This window comes from Arabidopsis lyrata, assembly GCF_000004255.2.
Source record: "Arabidopsis lyrata subsp. lyrata unplaced genomic scaffold ARALYscaffold_3, whole genome shotgun sequence".
Lineage (NCBI taxonomy): Eukaryota > Viridiplantae > Streptophyta > Magnoliopsida > Brassicales > Brassicaceae > Arabidopsis > Arabidopsis lyrata.
In genome coordinates this window covers 19705181-19729887 of record NW_003302553.1, presented here as the reverse complement: position 1 = coordinate 19729887, position 24707 = coordinate 19705181, and the positions used below count along the sequence as shown (strand labels likewise).

The following is a 24707-nucleotide window of genomic DNA, read 5'->3' as shown; positions in this document are numbered from 1 at the left end:
GAACTAACCCGAGATGAGTGATGCGCGTGAAGCAAATAGCGTTCACGAATCGCAGGGCGCCATTTGTCGAAGTCTGGCAAGATCGAACCCGATCGGGTTTTGAAGCATCGGAAGACGCTGCCCTCTTTCTCCATAGCTGCGGAGAAAGAAGAGTTGTAAAATCGAAATCTTAATGGTAATAAAAAAACGTTGAAGACTGTATGAACCACCGAACCTGAAAGCGATTTGACTTGAGGGACAAGAGCAGGTTTTAACCTCGAGGAAGCATCTCGAGATTCAGAATCCCCCTTTTTCGGAGACGCACTCCGGGCAGTCTTTCCACTATCAGGCTGGGAAGAGGAGGACATATCAACCGGTCGTGGAGGACCCATTGGTTCAGGAGGAGGGGATGATCGAGGTGAGCGGTCAGTCCGGGCCCTTGACTTTTCCCTCCGCGGGGAAGAATCACTGCGAGAGGACTTGTCTCTCTTCCGGCGAACCAAGTTCTTAATTGGTTCGTTACTAAAATCATCTCGGGGAGGACGAGGTGAGTCACAGCGAGGAGATTGATCCCTCCGAGGAGAACGTGAGTCGCGACGATCGCGACGAGGAGTTAATCTGAAGGAAGCCACAGATCGAGCTCCCTCGGTGCTGCCATCATCAACCAGCAAGGTCCTACTGTAGTCCTTCTTGTCTATAGAAGTCGCGAGAAACTTTTTCTTCTCCTCGCAAGCTTCAGCCATCGGCTTGGAAAGCAACTTACGCTTGGCCGCAAGGGCCCGAGATGACATTCCCTGAGTTGAAGGAGGAGGCGGAATTTGGTGAAGATGACCAGGAGGACTCATCCTGAGTCTATGGTTAGCTTCTAGGAATCGTTCGAGAGTGAAAGAATTCCAAAGGGTTTCCCCTTCAAGAATTATTTTGAAGAATTCGATGAACTCTTCAGATGGGAGAGTGGAAGCGACGAAAGCTGCGAAATGAAACAACGGTATTAGTCAATAAAGATAAAGAAACAACCGGGAAAGATACGGGCGACCTAATCACTACCGGGTTTCGCGGACCACTTCGAAGGGAGAAACTCTGCAAGATTTCCAATCGAAGCGGGAGTTTTCTTAATCAGAAACCAAGGATGATGCCAATTTTCATCCTTGTTCGGAAGATGAGAAATGATGTTCCTGTTGGCATTGGGATATGCTGAGAAATACCCCGTTTTCTTCGATGAACTTCTTACGCTTAGAAGCTCATTTAGTTCAGTAACTCCGACAACGTAACCGGCCTCCGCCGCGATTGTTATAATTCCAAGAATAGTACGGAGGAGATTGGGGGTTAATTGAGGAAGAGCGATTTCAAGGGCCGCTAGGTATAGAACTAGGGCTTCGGGAAGAGGAAAGGTCAGCCCGCAACCCTTGAAATAAATCTCGTACACACAGAAGTAACCATCGCGATGGTTCTCTGGGGATTCTGTGGGGGAAGCTATTTGTGCTTCCGCCATAATTTCCGACGGAATCCGGCAAAGCTCTTTCAACCGCTCGAGGGATTGAAGAGTACAAGTGGACCTATAGTGCGGACCGGCAATATCATCAGAGCGGGTGCACTCATCGTTACTAGAACGCCTCTCATCGAAAGACGGAGACTCGGGTCTATCGGAATCGGAAGTCATTGGGAAAAACGAAAAATTCAAGATCCGGCGAAGAAAGGTTTTTATGAAGGAAAGTAGAGAGAGTTTTTGACTAAAGCACAAAAGAAAAAGAAGAGAGTAATGGTGAAAAGAAGTTACCTCAAGCTAATGATGAAACCGCCTCGGAAGTCGTGTGGGAAGTGGGAAGGTTTTTCCCATTTTAATAGTAATTAAACAATATACGGTCATAATGATGACAGATGTCACTCAGTTAAAAAAGGCTAGTGCCGAAATTAAAGGAGTGATGAGATTTTTGGCGGGAAATCAGAAAGATTCTCGAGCGCAATCTTTGGCTATTTGAGCATTTAAAGTCCTCCGAATTGGAATAGCACTTCGAAGAACTTGGGGGGCTAACTGTTGGTGTCGGATCCCGCACCAGAAGTACGAGACCAACCAAAGATTGCCACGTAGTCAAGATAGTGGCCCGTAAAGAATGAAGCCCATCAGCCGAAGGAACGGTCGAAGTGGTTGTCACCACTTCGAGAATCCGAAGTGATTACATTGCGACATGAGATCGATGAAGAAGGCGTGGGTAAGATGGTTCAAGGATAATTGGGCCGAAAAGGCGAGGCCCACGAAGATCAGAGTCAACTCAAATTCAAACGTTGAGCATTAAAATTGAAGAATCAAAACGGACACATTTAAGAGGGAATAATTGTACTTAATTATTCATTTTAATGTCAATTCTCTATGTATAAATATAAAGGCCAATGGCCATGTAAAGGGATCTTCCTCTCAAGAGAGAAATATTATAGCAATTTTCGTAGCAATTCACAAGTTTTTATACATTCATTTTTGTCCCTCAAGAATAATCTTTCCTACTTAATAAAATACTTGAGTGTGTGAATCCGACATCCACAGCCATAACCCAACTAATCCACTTTTCTGAAAATCCAAAGAGTCGCATGGTTGTTTCTAAAAAGTTCCATTCAACCCGATCATAAGCTTTACTTACATCCGTCTTAACGGCCCTATATGTTTGAGAGACCCGTTTCCGCGATTTTAAAGAGTGCATAATCTCATGAGCAATCATCACATTATCAGTTATTAGACGTCCTGGGATAAACGCTGCTTGCGAGTCGGACACTATTGAGTTCAAATGTTTTTTCAGTCTCATTACCAGGCATTTCGATATGATCTTATAGAGAACATTACATAGACCGATTGGTCTATAATTAGAAAGAGTGATAGGATCATTTATTTTCGGGATCATGCAGATATTGGTATGGTTGATGCCCGGTTTCATGCTCGACGTAGTAAAGAAACTGTTTACCTCTTTGATTACATCGTCACCGACAACGTCCCAACATTCCTTATAAAAACGTGCTGGTAATCCATCAGGCCCCGGAGCTCTATCATCACCGATTTGAGATAAAGCATCATAGATCTCTTTATTAGTAAAGGCTTGTGTTAGATCCTCATTAATCTCAGGAGTGACCGTTGGTGCAAATTCCGCGAAATCCATTGGTGAAACCGGATGACCAGTGGACGTGTAGACATTAGTAAAAAACTGTTCTGCGTGAGAACCAATTTCTGAAAATCCTCTATACACCAAATCGTTGGCATCTTTGATTGAAACAATATAATTCTGAGAGAATCTTGATTTTGTGCAAGCATGGAAGAACTTTGTGTTCCTGTCTCCCTCAAAAAGCCATTGATTCCTACTTTTGAGTTTCCAATATATTTCTTCATTTCGATAAGCTGCCGCCAAGTCAGCTTGGATTTGAGGAATGAGTGCTCTATCTGACCGAAGAAGACTAGACATCCTTCTGTTTAGTTGTCCTTCAAGATATTTAATCCGTTTGGCTGAGTTCAATTGAAATTTTTGTTTACTCCAGGACATGTGCTTCCTACACGTACGAATTTGATCTAAAATCGAGTATCTTTGGGAATGTTTACAAGCTTCCCAGCCTTCACGAACATGTAATTTAAAATCCGGCACATCAAATAGACGTTTATCAAAACGGAAAGGTTTTCTGATGAAAGGATTTGAGATGTCAATGTTGATAAACAAAGGGCGATGGTCAGAGCCATTGAATTCTAGAAACTCAACTTCAGAATGTTGGAATAAGGCTGCAAATTCTGAGTTGTGAATAACCCGATCCAAACAACATTTCACCGAGTGGGTGTGACGTTCTCCAACCCATGAGAATTTGTCTCCTCTATGTTTCATATCAGTTAAGTCACAAAGTGAAAGCATATGTCTGAAACTTCGAAAGCTCCATTCATCACGTGGAGGACCACCAATTTTTTCAGAGTTTGATATAATTTCATTGAAATCACCCGCTAAAATCCAAGCTCCATCTCTATTAGATAAGATCCTTTCTAGACGTTCCCAAAGTTCATGACGTCTATTATGAACCGGATGACCGTAAACACATGACAAATAAAAACTTAGATTATTATTATTAATGTGTACATCGATCAGTCTTTCGTCCTGAGAAATCTTGGACAAAGACACATTGTTTTTCCACATTAAGGCCAAACCCCCACTTCTACCTTGTGGAGGTTCAGTTATTACATTAGGAAATCCCAAACTTAAAGCCAAACTATGTACAATAGAACACTTATTTAGAGTTTCTACTAAAAACAATACATCAAACTTAAGAAAACGACACAAACGATGTAACCTTGAATCCGTCTGCGGCGCACACAATCCCTGACAATTCCAGGAGAGAATCTTCATATTGGTTCTGGGGGTACCGGGCCCCCCGCGCCTCCGTCACGTCCTGTTATGGAGCAAGAACCCTGAGACTCTGCTCTTTTCTTTTTACGAAAATGAACCATCACTGCCTGGTCTTCTGCTGCTTCACATTGACGGTAATAAGCTTCAGAATCCATCCTCTTTCTCTTACAAAAGATTGGTCCATTGGCAATTCCAACAAGTTTTTGTATTTATATATTAAATTTACAAAGAAATATTTGATTGTATTTATGTATTAAATTATTATGAGAATATATTCAAATATTTGAATTATTACATAAAAGTTACCATGTTTTTACGTTATATCGTATATATTTTTCAAAGATGTTAAAAAGTTTTATGAATAAAAATGTAGAAAAGAAAACTTATGATTAAAAAGACTTTTGAAACATTTTTTATAAATGTAAACTTATTTATTAATGAGTGAAAAATACATAACAAAAAGCTATAATAAAGAGATGAGGCAGTCCATAAAGCCACAACCGTTTTTTAACCGTAAATATTTTAAAGAAAAGATGCGACAAAAAACACAACCGAAAAAAAAACCATAAATATTTTAACGAAAAGTTGCGATAAAAAAACACAACCGTTCAGAAGTGCAAAAAACATTGCGATAAAAAGACGCAACTGAAGAAAATAATAACCGTAAATATATTAACAAAAAGATGCAATAAAAAGACACAACTGAACAAAATAACCATAAATATTTTAACGAAAAATTTCGAAAAAAAGACACAACCGAAAAATAACCGTAAATATTTTAACGAAAAGTTGCGATAAAAAGACACAACCATTAAGAAGTGCGAAAAGCGAGATGTGGATTCATGGATGAGAGCTTGGGGAGATAACCAACCCTGCCTTTTATGTGGAGAACCTGAGGAAACGCGAGACCACTTGTTTTTTGCGTGTCCTTATTCATTCATGGTGTGGATTCATGTTGCAGGCGATCTGTTAAGGACGGACCCGGATCCTAACTGGACGGACACAATTCAGCGGCTAGTAACACATTCCTTTGAGAGGTCTGACTACATTCTCATCCGGCTATGTTTCCAAGCTACTGTTTACTATATATGGCGCGAGCGAAACGAAAGGCGACACAATACGCATCACCGCACACACTTCCAACTGGCACGCACGATTGAGAGGGTGATAAAGACAAGGATCATGTCGTTGAGGTACTATGAGGGAAGGAATCTGCGAGGGTTGTTGCAAAGGTGGTTCAGCTCACGTATTACTCAATAGGTGGTGCTCTGTTTTTTCAAACTTGGTTTTGCTCTGTTTTTCAATCATGTTTATCTCTGTCTTTTATTCAACCACGTCATTAATATTTTAACGAAGAGATGCGATAAAAAGACATAACCGGAAAAAATAACCGTAAATATTTTATCGAAAAATAAGCGATAAAAAAACATAACCGTTCACAAGTACAAAATGTTTTTTATTGAGATTGTTATTATTATCGAATTAACCATTTTATTTTATTTTGAATACCACATATTGAGATTACAAAACATTTTTAACTTTTTTATTAACCATTTTATTTTATTTTCAATACCATATATTGGGATTATGTTATATCGTTTGTATTCCTTGACCATACTTGGCCTTGTACTCTCTCCATAGTTGATTAACGTCTTTCCCAAGCAAATCAACGAAGAAGCCATCATTGTAGTCACTCCTCATCTTCTTGTTCAGCTCTGCCACAAATCCATTCCTCAAATCGTTACAATACTCCAAAAACCTCGCTGTGACATCATAACCCTGATCCCACCTATCACCACCACCGGGCGCGACCCAATGACTTGGAGCGTAACCTGCTTTCAGCCTCACGTAATCCGCTATCCCTTCGATAAGTCCACCCGGAGCCCGACCTGCGCCGTTCCACTGCCAAGAATGGACAACCTCGTGATAAACTACACCGGTAAATTCCCTCTTTACATCTCCTGATACACCTGCGAGATATCCCGCGTTGAAATGTATCTCGTTTCCAGAGTTGTACGCTACGCCGTCACCGTTCTCCATGAACAGTGTGATTTTCGTAACGGGCTTTCTGTCCGAAGGGTTGGTTTGTTGGAACAAACGCCACACGAAGTCGGTCGCAGCTCTTAGTGACTGTGTGCCGTAGGTTATACCGCCGATCTCTCCTCGGAATCTCCTTCCACCGGCAGAGTCACCGGTATTGTCGACGACCGAGTAGTCAACAGCTTTAACCAATGAGACAACGAGCACTAGAGAGATTACAAAAAAGATTTTGTGAAACGTCATCTTTGTCTTTTGCTTGTATTTTGGGACAATGATCTGTTTAGATTTAGATGGATGTATTTATAGAGAAAATAAATGGATTTCTGAGAAAAATAATCAAGAATGGTCAATCAAAAACCTTTTCTTCGGCAGTGTCTTTGTACAAATGGGACTTGGTCTTTTTACATATTTTATTGTAACAAAACAAATTTGAAATGAGGAACATAGTTTTCTAGTTTATTTGATGGTAGAAGAAACTAAGACCGGTCTTTCTTTTATTTTATAATCAAAAACTACAATGTGTGTTACTAACTTACTATTCTTTTACGAAATGTGAGTTTGTTAGTATATCTTTTTTCTTTCTTTTTTTAAGTCGAAGAAGAGTGATTCAACTATAATTGTCGATTGTACTAAAAAGTTTTTAGTTGTAGATTATGTCAGTTATAAAGTAGACTAGGTCAGTTAAACAATTACTAACAATTGTATGTTAAAAGAATTACTAACTATATGTCTATATCTCTAATTTAATTTCTTATTTTGTTCATGTGATATTATAACATAAAAGTTGATTTATTATCAAAAAAAAAAAAAAAAAAAAACATAAAAGTTGATTTTTTTTGTTTTTGTCGTCTAGATTTATTATTAATTGCAAATTATGAGAACTGTTACATAGACGATTCTACAACTGACAATTCCTTCCGACCCTTACTAGATTCACGACAGACTACACTTCCTTCTTCGTAATCTTGATGAATACCTTCAATGATCCACGACCTGGCGACACTTCCTTCTATGCGTAGAATCCTGGCGAACGGCTATAATTGTACATCGCTGGAGATCTCTTGCACACTTGCCTCCATTAATCTGCAAATTTTTTAATAAATCGCAATACCTGGGACTCGAACCCCAGACCTTTTGGTGTAGAAGCATTAATCAACCCTTGGTCAACCAATGAGCCAAGGGGGCTTCCACACATAAAAGTTGATTAATAGAAACTTTTCTCCTCCTTACAAATAATAAAATTAATGTTGTAGGAAAATATATTTCAGCCGATGGAGATGTTGATGGTGGGTTTTAGGCTTGGGCTCAAAACCCCTTAGCGGGCCCACGATTCTCTACGGCCCAGCAAACCTGAAATATCTTGAAATCCAGCAGAAGCCCGAGAAAAGCCTAGGCCACACCTTCCCACCGACCAAATGGTAAAAGGGACGTTTCGCACGTACAGGGTACCCTACTTTTGTACCCTATATATAACAAAAAAGGAATGATTGTAGGGGGATCCCGAAATAACCACTTTCACAGAGAATTTCGTACAACCATCAGAGCACTTTGCGGCTCAGCTCGTATACTAAGTTCTCAGCTCGTCTATTTTTGTAATCGTCGGCTCGTCATTAAATAAGAGATTCTTCTTTCACCCTTAAGACTCCAAATACGTACTTGTGTGATTTTGAGGATCAACAATTGGCGCGCCAGGTAGGGGAAAAGCTCGAAGATTTCTCTCATAACTACGAACCGACGAAACAGCAAAGATGACAGACGCATTCCACAACGCACTCGGCGCAAGTGCCTCCAGCTCGGGAGGAGAAGCATGCACGCCCGCAGCCGCACCGCCTTTGCTTCCCCCGACGCCAGAAGGACCAACCGCGGCAGCTACCAGACCGCACCCAGAACCACGTCCTGATGCTCAGTTAACGCCCTCGAACGGACGTAACGCGACGAACCCGCAGGTCAACGCCAGAGCCAGGACGAACCAAAAGAGTCAGGGCTGCAGCGAACCAAACGACCTGCTCCAAAACATTCTCACACATCTGAGCCAGCAATAGGCAAGAACGAACATGCGACTCGAGTCCTTGGCAGCGGCCCAGGCTTGCGCTCAAGACGAAATAACCCGCATAAACGCAAGTCAAACACAGGGTGTCCGACCCACTCAAGGAAACCAAGGACCGGCTCGGTAAATTCAACTTGTTACTTCGTCAAGCGAAAGTGCCCGGGACCAAGAGCTCGCCGAGCTATGACGCATTGTCCAAGACATGAACGCAAAGGTTCACAAGGCCACAAGCGCCGCACCAGAACTTGACCGCGTCCTGGAAGAAACGCAGCAAACTCCTTTCACTCGGAGAATAACCAGCGTCTCACTTCGAGGGCGCCAGAAGATAAAGCTCGAGCCTTACAACGGGAAGGTTGATCCAAAAGAATTTTTGAAGTCGTTCAGCATCGCAATCAACCGCGCCGAACTAAGCGACGAAAACTTCGAAGCAGGACAATGCCAGATTTTCACCGAACATCTAACCGGCACCGCCCTCAACTGGTTTTCAAAACTTAAGTCGAACTCGATCAGCAGCTATCGTGAACTGTCCGTAACGTTCCTCAAGCATTACTGGCCGCTCATACAGAACCAGACGTCCAATGCCGACCTCTGGTCCCTCTCGCAAGGACAGGATGTCCGACCCACTCAAGGAAACCAAGGACCGGCTCGGCAAATTCAACCTGTTACTTCGTCAAGCGAAAGTGCCCGGGACCAAGAGCTCGCCGAGCTATGACGCATTGACCAAGACATGAACGCAAAGGTTCACAAGGCCACAAGCGCCGCACCAGAACTTGACCGCGTCCTGGAAGAAACGCAGGAAACTCCTTTCACTCGGAGAATAACCAGCGTCTCACTTCGAGGGCGCCAGAAAATAAAGCTCGAGCCATACAACGGGAATGGTGATCCAAAAGAATTCCTGACGTCGTTCAGCATCGCAATCAACCGCGCCGAACTAACCGACGAAAACTTCGAAGCAGGACAATGCCAGATTTTCACCGAACATCTAACCGGCGCCGCCCTCAACTGGTTTTCAAAACTTAAGCCGAACTCGATCAGCAGCTATCGTGAACTGTCCGTAACGTTCCTCTAGCATTACTCGCCGCTCATACAGAACCAGACGTCCAATGCCGACCTCTGGTCCCTCTCGCAAGGACACACAGAATCCCTCCGACTATTTATCAATCGCTTTAAAGACGTCATTACCCGAATCGTCGTTCCAGATGAAGCCGCGATCGTAGCCCTGTGCAACGCGGTGTGGTATGATTCAAGATTTAGGGACGATATCACGCTGCACGTACCAAACACGCTCGAGGACGCGCTCCATAAAGCGATGAGGTACATCGAGTTAGAGGAGGAGCGGCTCGTCCTCTCACAAAAGCACGGTGTAAACAAGGCATCGACACCGAAAGAAGCTCCCGTGGTAAAACCAACAGAGCCAAGACAACATCTAGACCGCAATGTTAGCCAAGGTAGAAAGCCGGCCACGTTCACCATAAATGGTCAAGGCTCGGCGCCCAAACCTTGGTATAAATGGACGAAAGACACCGACGACGTTGCAACAGGGACAGTGTATTGCGAGTATCATAAAAGCAAGGCCCACGCGACGGAGGACTGCCGCTACCTGCAAGGGCTCCTCATGGCTAAGTACAAGAGCGGCCGCATCGCAATCGAATGCGACCGCGCCCAAGGGAGTAATAAAAACCAAAGACGGAACGAGGCCACTGCTCGGCAATTCCTTTAAGATCGAGCCGACGGAGCAGCTGGAGGCGACGATCAAGCAAACGACCCGGCCAAAAGACAGCGCCAAGGCAAAGCAGTCGCTGATGATCCCAACGTCGTCCGACAAATTCACATGATCATGGGCGGCCTCCAAAATTGCAACGATTCGGTCCGTTCAATCAAGCAGTATTGAAAGAAAGCCGAAATGATGGAGACGTGGCCGGTAACGCCAAGCCAACCTTCCGAGGAGATCGAACCCATTTCTTTCACAAAAGAAGACCTCGTCAGAATCGACCTTCGTCACAACGACCCCCTGGTCGTCGAGCTCATCGTCAGTGACAGCCGACTCACACGCGTCATGATCGATACGGGCAGCTCAGTCGACCTAATTTTTAAAGATACTCTCACCGCGATGAATGTAGCCCACGTTCGTTGGTGGTACGATCGCCTGGGTGAAATTCGTTGTCATCGATAAACCGGCGATATATAATGTAATCTTAGGGACGCCGGGGCTTCATCAAATGCAGGCCGTCGCATCTACTTACCACCAATGCGTCAAGTTTCCCACTCATCAAGGAATCTTCACTCTCAAAGGAAATCAGCAAATAGCGCGAACGTGTTTCCTGATCAAACACAAGAACCGCGCCGAAAAGAAGTTATAACAACCAAAGAGAGAGGAGCCCGCGCCCAGCCCCGAAATAGTAAAAGCGCCGGGCAAATCCTATGAAGAATCAGAGCTAAACCGAACAGAACTTGTGAATATTGACGCGTCGGATCCACTACGATGTGTTAGTATCGGAGCTAAAATTAGTCCAGAAATCAAAACGTCCCTTGTAGTCCTCCTCAAAGGGAATTCGTCGACCTTCGCTTAGAGCGTCGAAGACATGCCAGGAATCGACCCCTCGATAACGTCTCACGAGCTAGGCGTGGATCCAACATTCAAGCCTATCAAGCTGAAAAGACGCAAACTGGGTCCGGAACGAGCCAAAGCAGTAAATGACGAAGTCGAAAAGCTGCTAGGCGCTGGCTCCATCATCGAAGTCCGATATCCAGAATGGTTGGCGAATCCCGTCGTATTAAAAAAGAAGAACGGCAAATGGCGGGTGTGCGTCGACTTCACCGATCTAAACAAAGCGTGTCCAAAGGATAGCTACCCTTTGCCACACATCGACCGGCTAGTTAAAGCCACCGCAGGGAACGAGCTCTTATCGTTCATGGACGCCTTCTCTGGATACAACCAAATTCTCATGCACAAAGACGATCAGGAAAAGACATCCTTCATCACTGATCGGGGAACGTATTGCTATAAGGTGATGCCTTTTGGTCTGAAAAATGCCGGAGCAACGTACCAACGCCTCGTCAATAAAATGTTCGCCGAACAGCTCGGTCGAACTGTCGAAGTCTACATTGACGACATGCTCGTAAAGTCTCTTAAAGGAGACGACCACGTTCAGAACCTCCGACAATGCTTCGACGTGCTAAACAAATACCAAATGAAGTTGAACCCAGCCAAATGTACGTTTGCGGTAACTTCCGGTGAGTTCCTGGGTTACGTCGTCACCAAGAGAGGTATAGAAGCCAACCCGAAGTAAATTCGCGCTATACTGGAGTTACCCTCTCCCAGAAACGCCAAGGAAGTACAACGGCTGACAGGCCGGATCGCGGCCCTCAACCGATTCATCTCGAGGTCGACGGATAAGTATTTACCGTTCTAAAACCTCCTAAAGCGGAGAGACAAGTTTACCTGGGACGACGTAAGTGAAAAGGCATTCGCCGAGCTTAAGACGTATCTGACGACACCACCAGTACTCGCAAAACCTGAAAACGGCGAAACTTTATTCTTATACATAGCTGTATCCAGTTGGGCCGTCAGTGGGGTATTAGTACGAGACGACCGCGGCGAACAGAGGCCAATCTTCTACGTAAGTAAATCGCTAATCGAGGCCGAGGTCCGCTATCCTACAATGGAAAAGGCCGCGCTAGCAGTCGTTACGTCGGCGAGGAAGCTGCGTCCCTATTTCCAGTCCCATACCGTAGCAGTTCTCACGAACCAGCCCATTAAAGCCGCATTGCACAGTCCTAGCCTATCAGGAAGAAAGACCAAGTGGGCCGTCGAGCTCAGCGAATACGACATCGACTTCCGGGCTCAGTCAGCCATGAAATCCCAGGTTCTCGCCGACTTCATCGTCGAACTACCGTCACTAACAGCGGATTCGAATGACACCTCGCCAAACACCGGTCAGACGAATGGAACTTGGACCCTCTATTCTGACGGATCGTCCTCTTCACATGGGTCAGGTGTCGTCATCAGGCTCGTTTCTCCAACCGGAGAAATGTTAGAACAATCCTTCAGATTACGTTTCACGGCCACAAACAATGTCGCCGAGTACGAGGCACTCATCGCTGGACTCCGACTCGCGATTGGAATGAACATCTGATGGCTCCGAGCCATGATCGATTCATAGCTCGTAGCAAGCCAATACATCAGTGACTACGAAGCCAGAAACGATAGAATGGACGCCTACCTCAAGGTCGTCCAACTCCTGTCTAAACAATTCACGGAGTTTGAGTTAAGCAAGATACCACGAGGAGATAACGCTCCAGCAGATGCGCTAGCAGCGCTAGCCTCGACGTCCAACCCGGACCTTCGCCGCATGATACCAGTCGAAAGCATCGACCACCCCAGCATCGAAGGAGTCGAGTCCGTCAATTTTGTGTGCAGCCGTGCCGCACCATATCCGATAAGCAATCCCGACGATTGGCGCCTCGAAATACACGACTTCCTATCAAATGGGACGGTTTCGGTGGATAAATGGGAAGCCCGGCGGTTACGCGCCAAAGCGTCAAGATATACGCTGTACCACGAACACTTACTTCGGTACAATGCCTCCGGGGCAGTACTCAGCTGCCTCCATAAGGCAGACGCGGCAGAAGTCATGAAGGAGACACACGAGGGAGCAGGTGGAAACCATTCAGGAGGACGATCTCTCGCAGTCAAAATCAGAAAGCTCGGCTACTACTGGCCGACGATGATCTCGGATTGTAAAAACTACATACTCAAGTACGAGCAATGCAAACGGCACGCCCCCGTCATCCACCAGCCAACCGAACTAATGAAAGCTGGAGCTGCACCATATCATTTCATGCGGTGGGCCATGGACATCGTCGGTCCACTTCCAGCTTCGCGGCAAAAACGTTTCATCCTCGTCATGACTGACTACTTCACCAAGTGGGTCGAAGCTGAATCCTATGCAATGATCAAAGCCAAAGACGTACAGAACTTCGTTTGGAAATACATCTTCTGTCGGCACGGCCTACCGTACGAAATAATCATGGACAACGGCTCGCAGTTTATTTCACTGCAGTTCGAAGATTTCTGTGCTAGCTGGAAAATCCGTCTGAACAAGTCAACACCGCGTTACCCCCAAGGCAACGGCCAGGCTGAAGCAACAAACAAGACAATACTAGCAGGACTCAAGAAACGACTCGAAGCCAAGAAAGGAGTCTGGGCACACGAGTTCTACGGTGTCCTGTGGTCTTATCGAACGACCCCGCGCAGCGCTACCGAATATATGCCTTTCTCCTTAGCTTATGGAATGGAAGCAATGGCCCCAGCCGAGGTAGGATGTGCGAGCCTCCGTCGCTCCATAATGGTACAGGATAACAACCTCAACGACGAGATGATGAGACACAGCCTCGACGATCTAGAAGAAAACCGCAACGCCGCACTATGTCGAATCCAGAATTATCAGCTCGCCGCTGCAAAGTACTACAACAAGAAAGTCCATAATCGGAATTTTGTCGAAGGCGACCTTATCCTCAGAAAAGTGTTCGAAAACACGGCCAAACTCAACGCCGGGAAGCTCGGCGCAAATTGGGAAGGTCCCTATCAGATATCGAAGATCGTCCGACCCGGAGACTATGAGCTCCTCACAATGTCCGGCGTCGAAGTCCCCCGCACATGGAATTCGATGCACCTGAAGCGATACTATTACCAAAAAAAAAAAAAAAAAAAAGAGCTCGGCCTTACCGACGCCTCACTATGTAATGTGAACTACGAGCGGCTTGATCCCTCCGATCAGAGGGTACGTAGGCAGCCTCGTTTACGAGGCACAGCTGCAAATATTAATAAAATCTATCTTTCTAAAGACAAACGAAACGAAATACATTAGCACCCTGGCCCGGTGTCTAATCGAACGAAAGCCGAGTTCCGTACTCGCATAATCAAAACGACTGATCGCGTAAGCCAAGGTTGAACTCGCAGTCACGCCCGTTTTAATCATTCGAACAGGATAAGCCGACCCCGGAGGTCGCACCTATAAATGTTTTGGGCCCGACCCAAACACGATTATCGGCCAAGTTATTGAGGTCTCCCTCAATAACTTGTGCAGTACGACCTCGAAGGTCGTACTACCGAGTGTTTTGGACCCGTCCCAAACACGATTATCGACCAAGTTATTGAGGTCGTCCTCAATAACTTGCGCGGTACGTCCTCGAAGGTCGTATCACCGAGTGTCTTGGGCCCGACCCAAAGGTTGAAGCACATAAAGACCGACCTCAACAGTATACGCACAATAATAAAACATTAAAATATTTGATAAAAAGCCAACAAAAGTGGCGAAGAGTCTTACAAAAGGCCGACTACGCGGCAGATAACTTAAAAACCAAAACAACAACATAAGTCTCAAGACGCGGCCTCATCTTGAGGAAGATCTTCGACCTGGACACTTCCGTCGCCAGCAACCGGATCCGCAATGACTTGATCTACGGCGTCCGCATCAACAGCAATCCCTTTATCAGCATTAATAACGGAGGGAGTAAATTCTTCGACGACAAGATGATCCTTGAAGAAAGTCCGAACATCAGCCCAACCTTCTTCAAGGTCGGCAAATTCGAACGCGTTCACCTCATTCTTAAGATCCTCCACATCGGGCTCGAGTCTCTCGATTACGTCCTTGAAGTTTAGGACGATCTCCCCAGACTCAGCCAGCGTCTTCAGCAGATTCACGCTCCCGGTAGCTTGATTGTAATCAAGAAATTTGGGATGCGCCGCGTCCCTAGTGGTGAAGTGCCTCTGGATCCCGTCAAGACGTTGCTGGAACTGGTCAGCAGCCTCCTTGAGAGCCTTGGTTATGTGGATGCGAGCATATTCGGTACGCCGCTCCCGAAGCCTTGCTTCCTCGGCCTGCGACTGCTCAGCATAATGCTTGAAGTCGACTCGGGACTTTGACAACTCTTTGAGACAGCGCTCTCGTTCTAAGAGAGCATTATCTCGTTCTTCCTTCAATCTGGCGACCTCCTCGCGAAGAAGCTGCACCTCGGAGATAGCACTCTCCAGGCCCTTCGATGCCTGATCGGCCCTTTTCGTCTCGGCCGCCAAGGCTCTCTGGTACTCCTTCGAAGCCGTGTTCTGTTCAGCAATAACGCGAAGGCGACGCTCGTACATGTACGCCATCCAGTCAATCGCGGTAACGGCCTACAGAAGTCAGGGCTCGGTCAGGAAGCGAAACACTTAATAACAGAGTAAAGCAAAAAATTCCTAAGACATTACCGCAACGGTCTTCTTCGCGGCGTCAGTAAACGCCGTCCTCTCGTACATATCTTAGAGTTCAAAAAAAGGAGACGGACCGACATGGATCTTGCGGAACAGCTCCGCACAGGACGTAGAGTCGGTCGAAATATGGACATCGCGCCCGCCATAATCATACTGCCAGCGGTAGTCCGGGGCCCAGGCCGTCCTCTGCTTCTTGGCCGGGTCCGAGCACGTCGTTTCGGACTCATCCGCAGCCCATTTCCGGGTAGGCTCAGCCTGAGAATCGTCGTACAGGACGACCTCCCTGCCACCTGAAGGTATATCCCGAGAAGTCTCGGTAACAGGCAGATTAGCTGACCTCGCGTCGGCCACCTCTCTTTCCCTATTCTCCTTAGAGTCACGACTACGTCGGTCACGACGATCATCTCCGGACTCCTTCCTTTGACGAGCTTCAGCTCGTCCCTCTACTTCCTTCGTCTCATACTCCTCGAGAGACAAACGCTTGGCCAAAGCCGTGGCCTCTTCCTTCTCCCGAGTCATCTTCTTCGTCGGCGTCACCAACGATTTCTTCTTGTACCGCGACGAATAGTTGCCCACCGCTTCAACGTTTAGCTTACCTATGATAGTAAGAGGCGCTAAAAAAAAATGTATGAGTACGCTCCGACTCCCGAAGAAAAGACAAAATAGGGGCTAGAGAATAGTGCCGAAACCAACCTGGAGTCTTTGAGATTCTCTTTGACTTCAAAGGAACCTTCTTGCGGCTCGTTCCTTTCGATTTCAATGAAGGACGGCGGACCGGATCTTCTTCACCTGACCAAGTATACGGATACAAAGCTAGAATCTTTTGAACGTCGTCGTGAAGCTTCTCGGGGTACGGATCGAAGATCTTGGGACAACGAACTGCAAAAAGAAAGAAACAAGAGAAACAAGTCAAATAAAACTATCAGATAAGAAGGGATCGATCTCGGAGAGATAAGCAAACTACCGGTTGAAACAGTCCACCCATGGTAATTCGTAACCACTACGTCCCCGGAGGACTCGTTGTTAACTTTAACAAAGAAGTACCAACGAAGCCAATCGTTGGTCTTGTTCTTCGCACCGACAACCAACTTTGGGGTCAGCGAAGACTGGGTATACACCAGGCCTGGCTTGGATTTCCCAAAATTCTTCTTCGTCGTCAACTCCTCGTACAGGGAACAACGAGGCTCGACGCCGCACCTCTCCGCTAGACGGATCAGACCGTAGGCATTTCGAATTGCAGCAGGGGATAGTTGCGCAAAAGCCATCGGTCGCCGCGAAGCGTACTGCAAGAGGAAGGCGGGAATCGGGAAGGTCAGCCCACAATCGGTGATATGCTTCTCATAAACGCAGAGATAACCCGGCAGAGCCATCCAAGGTCGATCCGAAGCACTTGGAACCAGTTTGACGAGATTAGCCTGGGCGTCACAGAAGCGTAGCGAAAGCTCGATCGATTCATCCGTCGAAGACGACGAGCGAAGATGATCCGCAACACCAGGCGCCGGACCCCTTGGTTGAGCAGGAACGTCATCCAGACGACTTGGAATCATAGACGCCGCACCGCCAGATGGGCCCGTTCTAGCCAAAGCAGTTTTTCATCTAATTAGCGGGACGTCGTCCTCGTCCGAAAACGCCGCGTTGCTATCCTCATCACGAAGATACATTGTCGTAACAGGTCTGGCAGCGGCGCTTGGCCCGGCAGCTCCTGTTCGGCATAAGAGCTCGCGACGTTGCAACTCCGCGGCATCTGCCAAACTCCTCACAACAGACGACGCCGACGTACTGGAAGACCTAGATCTACGACCCCGGCGACTATCAGGCGACTCGTTCAGAAAGCGATCAACGGATTGGACAGCGGAGTCCTCGGTAGTACGAGACTGACAGTGATCGGAGAAGGAACCCCGGGAACCGGAGCTGGAAGACATTATCGGAAAAAGAAAGCGACGAACAGAAGAAAAGAAGAGAGAGAACAGAGAAAAATACCTTCTGCTGGTACGGAGGAAGAATGAGAGAAATGAGAAGGGGGCAGAATATTTATAGAGGGATTCGGTCGAAGAAACCCGCGTCATCATTACCTCGAATAGCGATGTAATCATCACGTCTTCGCCGCCATTACACGCGAACGATCCGGTTCCCGATGCCTCGAAAGCGGCAATGGGGGAACCAGAAAGAGCGTCTCACACACGCGCCTCGGGAATGCGCAAAGGAAGTTGAAACGAGAACGGCGAAATGATTGCAACCCTAGCCGCGTCACCACTACGCACTAGGGTTGGGGGGCTACTGTTGATGGTGGGTTTTAGGCTTGGGCTCAAAACCCCTTAGCGGGCCCACGATTCTCTACGGCCCAGCAAACCTAAATATCTTGAAATCCAGCAGAAGCCCGAGAAAAGCCCAGGCCACACCTTCCCACCGACCAAAGGGTAAAAGGGACGTTTCGCACGTACAGGGTACCCTACTTTTGTACCCTATAAATAGCAAAAAAGGAACGATTATAGGGGGATCCCGAAATAACCGCTTTCACAGAGAATTTCGTACAACCGTCAGAGCACTTTGCGGCTCAGCTCGTATACTAAGTTCTCAGCTCGTCTATTTTTGTAATCGTCGGCTCGTCATTAAATAAGAGATTCTTCTTTCTCCCTTAAGACTCCGAATACGTACTTGTGTGATTTTGAGGATCAATAAGAGAGCAAACTAATTCGCGTAACAATGAACAAATAAATAAGGGAGTTTCATAACATGCATCGGTGTTGTGTTCTACTGAAGACATTGTGACATTAACTTGTGCATAAGCATTTAATGCGGTGACGTTAACTTGGTAGATCATCGCTTACACATCACAGATTAAATACACATCGCCAAATTAGCTAAGTAAAATATTTCTCGAGTATTTTGTCTTCCACTAGTTATTTGTTTCTTTTCACTTGCCATATAAACACTCACCACTATATTGGGTGACCAAATTATCCATTGAGATTATTATTACATACTAGTTTATAATCATTGACCATACTTGGCCTTGTACTCTCTCCAGAGCTGATTCACGTCCTTTCCAAGCAAATCATTCACTATAACCATTTCTCATCTTCTTGTTCAGCTCGGCCACAAATCCATTCCTCAAATCGTTACAATAATCCAAAAACCTCGCCGTAAAATCATAACCTTGGTCCCATCTATCACCACGACCAGGCCCGACCCAATGACTTGGAGCGTAACCTGCTTTAAGCCTCACGTAATACGCTATCCCTTCGATAAGCCCACCCGGACCGTCCCATTGCCAAGAATGGACCACCTCGTGATAAACAACACCGGTAAATTCCCTCTTTACATCTCCCGATACACCCGCGAGATATCCCGCGTTGAAATGTATCTCGTTTCCCAAGTTCGAGTTGTAGGCCACGCCGTTACCGTTCTCCATGAACAGTGTGATCATTTTAATGTCCCTTCTGTCTGAAGGGTTAGTTTGTTGCAACAAACCCCACACGAAGTCCGTTGCAGATCTCAGTGTTTGTTCGCCATAACTGGCGCCGCCAATCTCTTCCCGGAATTTCCTTCCTCCAGGAGAGTCGCCGGTGGTGTCGACGACTGAGAAGTCTACTGCATTAACCAATGAGATGGCGAGCATTAGAGAGATTACAAGGAAGATTTTGTGACAAGTCATTTTTTTGTTCTTTTGTTGATCTTGTTTGCATCTGTTTAGATTTAGAGGGAGCTTTATATAGAAAATAAATGGAATTATGAACATGGAACGATGAAAAATAATCGAGATACTAGTCAATCGAAGACCTTTCCTTTGGTAGTGGATCCCACAACAATGGTAGACTCATTAATAAGGCCGGCGCAAGTAGACTTGGACGACGACGAGTAACGACCATCATGTGAGTAACGGTAGGGTTAGAGATTGTGGACATCACAGGTGGGAGACAATGGCTTCAACTTTAATTTACGTAACCAAAGATCTATCAAATACAATGATTTTTATAATTAGAAGGATTCGGCCGCAGTTGCGCATAGAGACATACTTGATCTGCTGAAGTCATCCATCAATCTCAAGCAACCAAGCCGGACCTTCACATATTTGTTTTGGTCCACTCCTGCTGTGAACCATACTCAACTGAGAACAATCATAATCAACCTAGGTTTATAGTCCACTCAACCCTCGGTACAATCCATGTTGTATGCAAATAAATCCTAATGATTTTCTCTCATTTGAACTTATAGTTTTAATTGACCCTGTTAGTCTTTTAAAATTTAGAAATACACTATTTCTAAATCAGAATCATATGTTCTATTTATGCTCCTAATTGATGTGGAATTCTACTTATCTTTCCTTTTAGGTTATAAGAGTCCTAGTTTTTTTGGAAGCACTTTTCGACTGAAGATTTGCACTTGTAATGCCATTTCGAGAAGAATACATTTCGTACCGACTTGTAGTATGCAGGTTACCAACAATAAATTAAAAACATATATATCAAATACCCAACATATTAATAATGGTGAAAAGGTTATTCATAAATCATGTCACCAAGAACACTCGTAGTATGCTTAAAGAGGACCACTATATTGTTGGAGAATGGATATCGGCTTCAATGGTTGGAAGAAAAAATGAGTGGTAGATTCTTATACTCTATGTTGCATGGAAACGGAAACGGAAACGCGGAAGCGAAACGTTTCGGAAACGAAAAACGATTTTTTCTAAAATTAAGGATTGGAAACGTTTTGGAAACGTACACACATACACACACATATATAACACTAACATAAAACTATATTATAGATAAAATGGTTTAAACAATACAAGTCCAAAATATCAATATGAAATAGGTTAACCTAAAATACTAAAAGATAAAGATTAAAAAGTTCAAGTTCAAATATTTAATTTATACCTATTTTCATTCTATTTTCATTAGTTTCACCAAAGATCATATAAAGATGTCTCCAAATCTGGTTTGTCGAGAGAATGATCTTAAAACTCAGAGTTTCCAAAATTAGTTATATGTATTATAAATCTTAATATTTCCAATCTTTATTTATTAAGTTTCCAAAGTCAATAAAAACGATTTGTCGCGTTTCCATTTTAGAAACGTGAGTTTCCATCGTGTTTCCAAACATAAATTTTAGGAAACGCGTTTCCGTGACGTTTTTGGTGCTTCCGAAGAGTTTCTGATTCCGAAACGTTTTGGAAACGGGAAACGGACCTTTAAGAGAGTTTCCATGCAACATAGCTTATACTGTGAAGAAGTATTCATATATATTTTTTTTCTTCTAAATGAATGATTCATTATCTTGATAATACTAACAAATGATTTTATTTGTTATAAAAAAAAGCAAAAAAAAAAAACAAATGAATTTATTTTCAAAGCTACATTTAATAAATCAATGCACAAAATTTCACTTAAATTGTCAATAACCTTTCGATAGTAATGTATATGACTTTTCCAATTGAAACTTACAACACCATAAGAGAATACGAATAGATGGCAAAGGCTTATTTATTTATTTATTAAACGTTCTATTTAATTTTGAAGACCAAATTATTCATTGAGATTATTATTACATAACCCAAATTATTAATATTATTAGATAATTATATAAAAATAAAAATAACATGGCTCTATATGTATTGTGTATGCGTGTAGTGTGCCGTGGTTAGTCTATAACATTTATTTATTGATGGGGCGTTGGCCATTCGGTGTACTGGTACGTAAGTATTAATATGTTACCATCGCCATATCCTAAGGCATTTTTTGTGACAGTTTCTCAAACCACTTGTCACTGTTGTTTCCATCGTGACTGCCACTCTGTCAATAGCCATTTAGCCACTGATATTTCTTGCCATCCTTAGAAACTGGGCTACTAGCTATATCAGTGTTAAATCTATGGATATAATCCGTGGCCGCTTTGCAACCAAACCAGTTTAGCCATATACTAACATTGACAAAATTTGTGGCCATCTATGACCAAACTAAATTTAGCCACATAAGGGTTAGAGCAAAAAACATTCCGCGGCCAATTCTTTGTTTTCTTGAAATGACGATTATCTAAAGAAAATTCAGTATCCTCCATCAAGTCTTATTACTTAAAGAAGTACCCAAACAAAGGTATCAAAGATAGCAACACACATTCAATGCAAACTCTTTAAAGAACAAACATAAGACTAAAATGTTCATATAAAACAAAAACATAAGATATGTCAACAAAATTAAACAAGATAAGATACTTTAGACTATTAATTATTCCCTCCGTTTTGTTTTAGTTGTCGTTTTAGGACTTAAATTTTTGTTTCGTTTTAGTTGTCGTTTTAGATTTTCAAGCAAATATTTTGTAAAAATTCCAGTATTATCCCTATTATTTTAATGTTGTGGTCAATGAAATTTTTTATAAAATATATTAATAAAGGATAAAACAGAAAATTTAATGTTTTTCTTAATTTGTGTGAAAAAACTTTAAACGACAACTAAAACGAAACGGAGGGAGTAATTAATTAGCCATAAGGGCCTAACCATAAAATTTAATATCAAGCTCAACCTTAACTATTAGCCATAAGGGCTTAACCATAAAATTAAATATCAATCTCAACCATAAAATTAATTTTTGTAAATACAGTATATCAGTTTTACATCTATCGATTTAATCCGTGATCGCTTTGCAAACAGTTTGGCCACATATTACCACTGACAAAATTTGTGGTTAGAGCCAAAAACATTCAGTGACCAATTCTCTGTTCTCTTGAAATGACTCTTATGTAAAGAAAATTCAGTATCATCCATCACTTCTTACTTAAAACAAGTACCAAAAACAAATCTACCAAATAGACAACAACAAATATTCAATGCAAACTCTTTAAAGAACAAACATAGGATAAAATGTCAATCAAAATAAACAAGATAAGATAGTTTGGACTCTTAACCATAAAATTAAATATCAATCTCAACCGGATATCTATCCATACAGTCTTCCCATGGACTGTTAGCTGAAGGCTTAACGTTGCGTAGAGCCACCCAGACAGAACTGTTACACTTAAAACCTGACCCCAAAGCAATCTGCCAAATTCTATCTCCTTCCTTCATCCTTCCTTTAGCTTCTGTATAAGCCAACTCGTACCATATTGAGCTAGAAGAAGTGTTACCAAACCTGTGTAGTGTCATTCTTGACGCCTCTACGTGTAACGGAGAAAGCTTAAGATTCTTCTCTAGCTCATCTATTAGAGCTCTTCCACCAGCGTGGATACAGAAATGCTCAAAGGCAAGTTTGAAATCTGGTGTATAGTTCCTTAACTCTGGCTTGAAATACTTCTTCTTGACAAAAGTAATGAAGAAGGCAAGCTTCTCTTTCAGTGGAAGAACAAGAGGACCCAAAGTTGCAATATTGATCTTAAGAGTCCTTGCAGCCACCATAGGTAGATTCTTTGTCAAGGTAACTCCAATTATACCATCTTCATCTTCTTCTTGTGTTGCACACTCGAAAGACCTATCATCTGATCCGGTATGGATCCGCACCGTGTGAACAAGCTCGTATTTTGCACGTTTACGGTCTCTAGATCTGTTTGAAAGCAGAACCGCAGCACCACCAACCCGGAACAAACAGTTTGTGACTAGCATTGATTTGTTTTTCCCCAAGTACAAGTTTTGAGTGATGTTTTCTGTGCTAACTACAATAGCATAAGTGTTCCTATGAACTTGTAGTAATCCCTTAGCGACATCAACAGCTATAACTCCAGCACTGCAACCCATTCCTCCAAGATTCAAACTCTTGATGTTGTCTCTGAGTTTGTACTTGTTCACAATCATGGAAGCGAGTGATGGAGTTGGATTAAACGTGCTAGAATTCACCACCAAGATACCGATATCATCAGGTTTTACACCGGTGTTGCGAAAAAGATTATCAAGAGCTCCGAATATTACTTCTTCAGTCTCTTTACGTGAAGCCCCCATGTCTTGCTGAAGTGGGAAGCACTGAAGACCCTCGGGGATGTATGTTTCTTGACCAAGACCAGAACGTTCAAGAATCTTCTCTTGGAAGTCAACTAAATGGTCGCTCTCTTTGTTCTTCCAACACATGCCTGCTTCTCTTGCACGTCTTGCGTGTCCCATTAGAGTTTGGATACTAACTTTGAGATGCGACGGTGGGAGGTAGCAGGAGAAGTCAACAAGGTAAACGGGTTTAGGACGGGTTAACATGTAGAGGATCCACACAAAACCGACAAGAAACGAGAGAAGGCTTATGGTTTGGAGGTTGTTTTGTATATGGTGGAGGAAGAAGTTTTGGAGATCTTCTAAGTTGATCCAAGATCCTTTCATGGCTAATCCTACCATTAAAGAGATGAAGAAGATCTTGAAGAAAACCATATTTAAGTTCTTCATTGGATATAACCTAAGAGTAGAAAGAAGAGGACAAAAAAAGTCTTGTTTAAGTGTTTACTCTTTGGTCCTATTTTAAGTTGTGTCCGTGACATTTGGTTCTAGCTGGCTTGGTTTACATATATAGAAAATTGAGTGTGAATCGAGAGAGTGATGACCAAACGTATTAATTATTCTTGCTCCGCGTTGTATAAGATATTTTTATTTTATTTTTTAATTGCTTTCAGTTTCAGAAGTGAAGAAAAAATATCAGAACAAATTCTTAAATCCGAGAAAATGATATAATTGGCACGCACTTATTACACTTGAAACTTGAATTCAAACACTTAAACTACGTATACTTTGTGGGCTTAAATTTTCTTGTTCTATGAATATTACAGTACTCAAGTACTCAACAGAAATCAGAAATTAAGTACTTTGTTTTTGTTCTGAAAATTATTCTTTTCTCTAGGGGACATAAACGTTGACAAATGCTCATTATTTAGATATATACATATATGTATGTAAGCAAACATAATTCAGTACCAAAAGAAAAAAAAATGAAAATGAAGCCGCACCTATTTTTTGTCGTGGTTCTTTGAATTATTACCAAAGAAACAGTATGTTTAGATAATGCTATATTTATGGAGTATCTACCCACATTCATGAGTAATAAATAGGAGTGACGAAAC

The 24707-nt window shown here is 43.6% G+C and overlaps 3 protein-coding genes and 1 pseudogene across 3 annotated transcripts; all 4 read right to left on the bottom strand.

Annotated features, from left to right (window-relative positions):
• Window positions 1–5858: 5858 nt before the first annotated feature.
• Window positions 5859–6668, bottom strand: LOC9319948. Its single transcript, XM_002883835.2, has one exon. It carries the CDS (start codon window positions 6624–6626, stop codon window positions 5934–5936), a length of 693 nt encoding a protein of 230 aa, XP_002883881.1. The 5' UTR covers window positions 6627–6668; the 3' UTR covers window positions 5859–5933.
• Window positions 6669–14812: 8144 nt separating this feature from the next.
• Window positions 14813–17229, bottom strand: LOC110230137. The gene is made up of 5 exons (XM_021032137.1): window positions 16647–17229; window positions 16376–16561; window positions 15787–16278; window positions 15680–15729; window positions 14813–15604 (listed from the first exon to the last, which is right to left on the bottom strand). Exons 1-5 carry the CDS (start codon window positions 17227–17229, stop codon window positions 14813–14815), a joined length of 2103 nt encoding a protein of 700 aa, XP_020887796.1.
• A 1216-nt stretch (window positions 17230–18445) lies between these two features.
• Window positions 18446–19404, bottom strand: LOC9319947 (annotated as a pseudogene).
• A 3013-nt stretch (window positions 19405–22417) lies between these two features.
• LOC9319946 (3-ketoacyl-CoA synthase 8) lies at window positions 22418–24142 on the bottom strand. Its single transcript, XM_002883833.2, has one exon. The coding sequence runs from the start codon at window positions 24037–24039 to the stop codon at window positions 22594–22596; it is 1446 nt and encodes a 481-aa protein (XP_002883879.2). The 5' UTR covers window positions 24040–24142; the 3' UTR covers window positions 22418–22593.
• Window positions 24143–24707: the final 565 nt, after the last annotated feature.